Source organism: Glycine max, chromosome 7, assembly GCF_000004515.6.
Source record: "Glycine max cultivar Williams 82 chromosome 7, Glycine_max_v4.0, whole genome shotgun sequence".
NCBI classification, from domain to species: domain Eukaryota; kingdom Viridiplantae; phylum Streptophyta; class Magnoliopsida; order Fabales; family Fabaceae; genus Glycine; species Glycine max.
This window is the reverse complement of record NC_038243.2, coordinates 42,955,280-42,962,004: the sequence shown is the minus strand read 5'-3', so window position 1 is coordinate 42,962,004 and position 6,725 is coordinate 42,955,280. Positions and strand designations below refer to the sequence as shown.

Below are 6,725 nucleotides of genomic sequence, written 5' to 3'. Positions count from 1 at the left end.
AAGTGTAAATTGAAATAATAATTTCGAAATTTTAAAGTAAAATAAAAAACTCGTGCATCTCACAGTTACTGTACTAGTTTATTTAAATTCTTCAGAGTCTCGGAGGGTTTTCAAATAAGAAATAATTTGAAGGTTTAAAGTAAAATGAATTCATGAAATTTTAAGAATTTTACCAGATATAATTTTTATTTTTATAATTTTAGATATAATGTGATAATTTAATTGGTAGATTTTGAAATAGAGAGAGAGAGAGAGAGTTCCAAATAGGTTAATTGATTCAACTCATAGGTATTTTAAGCAGAAAATGAGCATTTATAAAATTTATTCAGGGAAAAACTATTGGAGAAACATCGTTATAATCGGGAGTTGTTATAAATTAATCTACTCTATATGCACCAAAAATAACTAATCTAATCCATAAAAATAGATGAAAAAAATATAAAATATCGAAAATTAAACTGAATTTTCTATTGAATTAGATTTAGAATTTGATTTTAAAAACTGATCCTATCCAAATCAAACTTCAATTATATCTGAAAAGTTGTTCTACTATCAATTATAATGACTTATAAATGAGATATTTGATATTTTAAATCATTTTTATTATATAGCTTATTTTTTATATTATATATCTTATATCTTATTATATAGCTTATTATTTATACAATACCTTTTTCATAGAAATTAATGTAAGACAAAGAAAAACCAATCTAATATAAACTGCATTAGATTGGATTGATTTAAATTTTAAATTAAAACGATTGGATGACCAATTAAGAAAATTAAAGTGATCGAATTACATAATTTTTTTTCTCTTCAAAATTGATTTAGTCCAATCCGAAAACATTCTCAACTGTAATAATAGAAAAACTAAGAAAATAATAAATAAAGAATATTAAAGAAATTAAATAACACATTAATTACAATATAACAATATGAAGTAAAATTACATCTTTATTTTAAAGAGTGATATATTTCACGTGATTTTACCTTGAGTTTCTTTATAAATCTAGTTGGTGTTTGTTTTATACTTTGTTCATAAGGTATTTTTATTTTTCTTCACATTATCAGAAAACAGGAAGTACATAAAAATATAATAACATCTTTTCAATTATAAATAAAAATTTAAAAACTAACCTAAGAACAAAAAAATCAAACGAAATACCATTCGATGTTAATTAGTTTCTTGTTTTAACATAAATTTGTATGACTTGTCATGTTACTTTATGCCTATGGTATGGAATAGGATGCTCATTACGATGTATTACTGCCAAACATATGCACAGATGCTGCCAGTGAATTGAATGGTTCAACGTTGGGTTCCCCTTGTGTTGTTGGGTTTACTTTTGTACTCATGTCATGTGCCTCGATGGAGAGTATTTTTGCCCAAAATAAAATTCACCAACCAAATAGGAAATTCAAAACAATAATAGCAGTAGTGCATTTCAAGTTTGGTTCCTTCCTATCACACTTTTGACCGACCAATGCATGCTACACTGTTACGGCTTATTTATGGACCATATTCATGAAGGATGATGGATGCTGCCACTTTGAACAAAAGGTGGTGGCGGCTGATATCAAAAGAAAGTTGCTTCGCATTATACCCTTCCATGCAGAAATTTACATGGACCACATTGTTGCACCCATATATTTTTTTTTAGTTTGGACTTTGGACAAGGTGCCAAACTCATCACTACCACCCATTCAATTTCAAATTTGAGACAATTCAACTTTCTGATAACAGCTGGGACAGAGAAAGATCAAAATCATTATGATCATGACGTGCATCGCCTCTTTTCAGAGGAGGCGACAAAACCAAATACCTACCTGCATTTTAAAGTGAATTAAGATATCGACTCTCACTTGTCTGGTAGTCAACAGATCAATGCGCGTGAGTTTGAAGCAAATTAAAGGGCCATTGAATAGTTTTGTTTTAGGAAGAACCGGTATTTGGAATGACGAGAATATGACATGTAGAAGGGGATAAACTTGTGTGCTTGGAGAGAGAGAGAGAACAAAATAACAGAACACTTGATGTGTTAGAGCATAACATACAAAAACAAGTATCTAAGTCAGTGTGTGTTTGGATTACATTCCAACACCTCAAATGGGTTCATCTCAATCCACCCAAAGAGAATCTTTTCCATTCGGGTGCATTGGAGTTGTTCAAACACACCCCATAGTGTGTTTGTTTTTCGTTTTTCGTTTTTCAGTTGAACGCAACTGAACGTCAACGTCGTTGCAATGGACAAACAAACACACCCATGATTATTGCTACCCTCAAGCCATTCATTGACTACTGACATGCTTTTAGAAATTGTTCTATTCAAATTCATTATCCAAGTTTTCCCATGACTAGATGTAACTGCTTGTGGTGGTACCAAGAACACAATTGATGAATAGAATTGTCTAATTGTTTTGATAAATTTTTCCATAAAAAGTGACAAAAAAAAGGTAAAATGAATCAAACTTTTCTTGTAAGTGAAAAACAACTTAAATGAAAGAACTTTTTTTAAAAAATTAAAGTACCCAAGTTGATTTTAACTCAGAACTCAGAAGAGAAACTCAATTTATTTTATATTCTTATCTTCTTCTGTAAGTATTTATAGAGAAATTTATCCAACTGAGACCTATATACAAAATACTGATTCAGCTAGTTTCTTGTGATGTTTATTTAAGAGTAGTCATCAGTATGGAGCTCAAATAGCAGTTTCATGGCACCAGACTCAGCCACATATAACTAGGATTCAACATAGTAATAGACTTTTGTCAGCCCCTTCTTTGAGCGAATTTGAGAAACCTGATCAAATACACAGATTACAGAAGCATATAACACAATTATTACCAACCAACCAAATATAACAAGGGAAAAAAAGTCTCTTTTTATGACCAAATAATAAGTCTTAGAACAACCAAGTTTGGATTAATTCAACAGCTTCAATCAAACAACTTCAATGGTGCTACTTATAAAACGTAATAAATGTACAAAGAAATAAAGCCTTATTAGTTACAAAGAGCAAACTGAGTAATTGACACAAAAAATATCAAACCTAACCTATCTAGCTGACTAGTTTAAATAAATGGATTTCATACCTTAATTTGTTTGATGTCTGAAATGTCAGCAACGTGAGTACCACCACAGGGGCAGCCAGGATTATCTCTTATCCTCACAATGCGAGGTGTGCTTTCCTATGAGAGTTGATGTATCAATATTGAAACATAGGGTGGTGCAGAAAAGTAAGAACAAAACCAGATTTGAGATTAAATTAGCATTGTTTTGTATCCTTTAATATAGTATAAGCCGGTAATGTACATAAATGTAAGATAGTGAATGCTCTACATCAGCTAATTTCAAAGAATAGCTCCAGTTCCATTATTGTAAGTTTATAACAAAATACCAGTTTCAACAAGCAAGGACAGTAGCTAGGGCGTTGGTAGATATCTGACATTATAAAACTGCTTACCACCACCATTATCCTTTTGTGGTAATGAATATGTGTTCCTAAGAAAAACAATTTCTCCATTTTTTCAGTTTCATACTTTATAATGACGCAGTGTAAATACAAATACACTGATTGAGAAGTGATATATGATGTATGGCATAAATCCCATGTCCTTTGAGATGTCAACAACAAAAAAACGAAAACATAAAAATACAGTTATTTAAAAACATGAAGAGCCAGTTCGATTCTCTTCTCATTTTTTTTAAAACCATTTTCTAAAGCATTTCCACACTAGTCAGCAATCAATTTCCCATTTAAATTTTGAAAATCATTTTCAAAACAAGTGTTTAAAAAAAACAGAAATAGTTGGAAAATGTTTTCTTAGAGTCCTCTAAGACAAACTTTTAGAAAACAAAAATGTGCTCAGTGGACAAACACATTAAAATATACTCAGGAGACAGACAAATTATAGGAATCATAAAACTGTATTTTTCAAAACAGTAAACAAACAAGGTTGAAGTCTAATATATGACACTCTCCAGGTTGGTTCTACTTCTATGCCAGTAAATACATGCATGTAGGGCAGGCAGGCAGACTGACTGACACAAGCACACTGATATTAAGGCTTGAAATGATTTTATCACCTTCATATTTCACAATGACTGAAATGAGAGTTTCTTCCATTTTCATGAAAACAATTTCATATTTATGACTTATGAGGACTTCTACAAAGTACAAAGTGGATAGAACACCATAAGCGTGAATCTCCTGTCCCACGTAGAATTTCAGCATCAGAGACCAATGGAAGAGACTGTATGAGCTGGAATATTCCTGACGCTATACTAAGGGATACAAAATATAGTACTGTAATTTTGTCACTTGTCAGTGGACCTTTGAAGGAAATTCTAACAGAAGTTGATTGATTTATCCAAAAATAAAAATAAAAATATTTAGGCACTTTGTAAGATAACAATGTGACATGCATTATGGTTATAGCAAAGCCAACAACTAGTTCAGTATAAAGAACACAGGAAATTATTTGCAGTAAGCTGTAAGGTTATATCTTTTATAGACTGACCTTGGGAACATAATCAGGAAGACACCCACCACAAAGCTTAGCAGCTTCATCATATGGTAATATATCAACAGAAACCTACATGGCAAGGTGAAGATTTTCAGAACCTGATGCTACATATAAAAAGCAATTTGTGAACATGATCACTTACTTTTCCTCCCATGGAAATTAATGCATTGGCCTCCAGCTCTAAATCCTTTTGCTTACTCTGCATTTCATTTTGTGAAATTGTACCTTTGTATTCAACCCAAGGCCTGGAAACAATAGTTACAATACAATAGCAAGTATGAAGCAAACTTTAGAACTTCTGAACACATTTCAACGGAATACTCATGGGAGTACAACAGCAGGAGATTGATTAGTGAAGGTTAGATCTTTCTGAGTAAACCCCTGATTAAATTGGTCTTCCACATATTATTCATTATATTAGTCTTCTATAGATTTTTTTTACCATGCAAGTCCCCTCAAAGATGTAAACATCACCAAAAAAATCATTACAAGACCTGTGTCACCATGCAAATCTTTGGGTGACGAAGATAAGGGTTAGACTTCTAGCAAACCCATTTGATCATGATTAATATTATCCTACATCAGCAATGATTTGATGTATACCACACTGCCAGTCAGCTTGGATATTAAATAGATCACTTTCAAGACTCAACCTATTCAGATTAGGCGCATAAAAAGATTCAAAAACAGGAAAATGATATACCCATCAGGAAAATGGTAGGCTTTGCTAGGCTCTAAATTTCCCAATCCTATTCTTGGCAAACAAATATCAAGCAAATGTCCTGCTGAATGCAATCTACACAAATGAAAAAACCAAAAAAGAATTAGATTTACAGAAGCAGAATTAAAATTTTTCTTATAAACGGTGTAGTAATCACACATTGAAGAGAAAAGATTGAAGAATTTCATGGTCTGCAAAAATTTAAACCTGGAGTTGAGTTTTCGCCTGGGCTGATCAACAAAGAGTGAAACCTCCTTCCCTTTCTCGAGTGTAGGCTCAAATTCCCCGCCCAGGTTCTCAAAGAAACCATAGTGAAAAACCTACATCACAGTAATAAAATAATAAATACAACCCAGAGACGGATTCAACAACAAAAAGTAATCTGAAATTTGATTGTTGGAAACTTACAATTCCATCTTTGGACCGAACATCAGAAACCAGAAATTTGTTGTTATCAAAGCCATGAATGAGTACAAAGCCAGTATCCGCAGGTTGACCACCACCTTGCGGATAGAATATTGTACGATCCAATGTCAAGACATGTCGACCATCATCCCCCTATCCAGATTATTAGTTTTAGAATTCTTCATTCCTTCACCATTTGTCATAATTAACTAAAACATTAAAGCAAACCTTCAAGTGAGATAATAGTGTGGCAGTGGATTCGAGCCTCCACATGTCATCAAAGTGTTCCAGCTTCGTTGGATTCTTATCCATGAGGCCTAGCTCCATCCAATCCCAGAATCAGAATCTAAGTCTAATTCACTTTGCTTTAGACCACGGAAATAACACCCACCTGCTTCAATAACATTTTTCTCCAATGGAAATAAATATGCACCATTGATTTGGAATTAACGGTTGGGAAAAACTCACCGTATCATTGGAGTTATCAAACTCATCCCTGATTTGTTTGAGAAAAAAAAAAAAGGGTTATGGTCCAACTTAGATTAAAAAATCTTCAGTCTGTATCATAAGATTTATTAATTTTTAGTAATAAAGTAATTTAACAATAGATATTAAACTCAATTTATTTTAGAGTTGTTGAAACCTTTAATTTATATTAGAGTTGTAACTGCTCCTCGTTGTAAGTGATGGTCGAAAGGGAAGGTTTCACCAGAATTCATTTGGGAAAAGCTGTACAGAAACAAAACTAGAGTTGTTTGACTTGTTTCCGTACGTTTATTGAAACGCTGAGTAATGGTAAATATTCATCTCAGTCGTTAATTTAAATAAATGGTGCACGTTTATTTGAGTGGACACTCTCCAATTTTTTCAATTGCAGAGGATCTTGGCAAAAATATCCTATGGGTTTCCTTTTACAAATTATTTACTTAAATGGATCTGTTCTCAAATTATTTACATGCACTTCTCCGTTGGACGCATTCTCCGAAATGATGGCACGTGATAAGGTGGCAGGGAAGGTGGGACAGGGTTAGAAAGTGTTGGTCTGTCAGGCGTGACCAGACATGTTGGTCTA

General features: G+C 32.6%; 1 protein-coding gene across 3 annotated transcripts; it reads right to left on the bottom strand.

Annotated features, from left to right (window-relative positions):
* Nucleotides 1-2,538: 2,538 nt before the first annotated feature.
* LOC100781401 (alanyl-tRNA editing protein AlaX-L-like) lies at nt 2,539-6,395 on the bottom strand. 3 transcript variants are annotated; one of them, XM_041016856.1, is made up of 9 exons: nt 6,297-6,395; nt 5,882-6,149; nt 5,657-5,806; nt 5,456-5,568; nt 5,231-5,323; nt 4,670-4,772; nt 4,522-4,596; nt 3,094-3,189; nt 2,539-2,800 (listed from the first exon to the last, which is right to left on the bottom strand). In XM_041016856.1, the coding sequence occupies exons 2-9, from the start codon at nt 5,978-5,980 to the stop codon at nt 2,741-2,743; spliced, it is 789 nt and encodes a 262-aa protein (XP_040872790.1). In that variant the 5' UTR covers nt 5,981-6,149; nt 6,297-6,395; the 3' UTR covers nt 2,539-2,740.
* Between the last annotated feature and the right edge of the window lie 330 nt (nt 6,396-6,725).

What these genes read in the sequence shown, in the direction of transcription:
- LOC100781401 (XM_041016855.1), bottom strand. Translation starts at nt 5,980, where the DNA reads ATGGAGCTAGGCCTCATGGATAAGAATCCAACGAAGCTGGAACACTTT. An exon ending in TTCGGTCCAAAGATGGAATT is followed by an intron (nt 5,569 to 5,656) that starts GTAAGTTTCCAA and finishes ACTGTGATGTAG; the next exon opens with GTTTTTCACTATGGTTTCTT. An exon ending in CAGACATCAAACAAATTAAG is followed by an intron (nt 2,801 to 3,093) that starts GTATGAAATCCA and finishes GTATTTGATCAG; the next exon opens with GTTTCTCAAATTCGCTCAAA.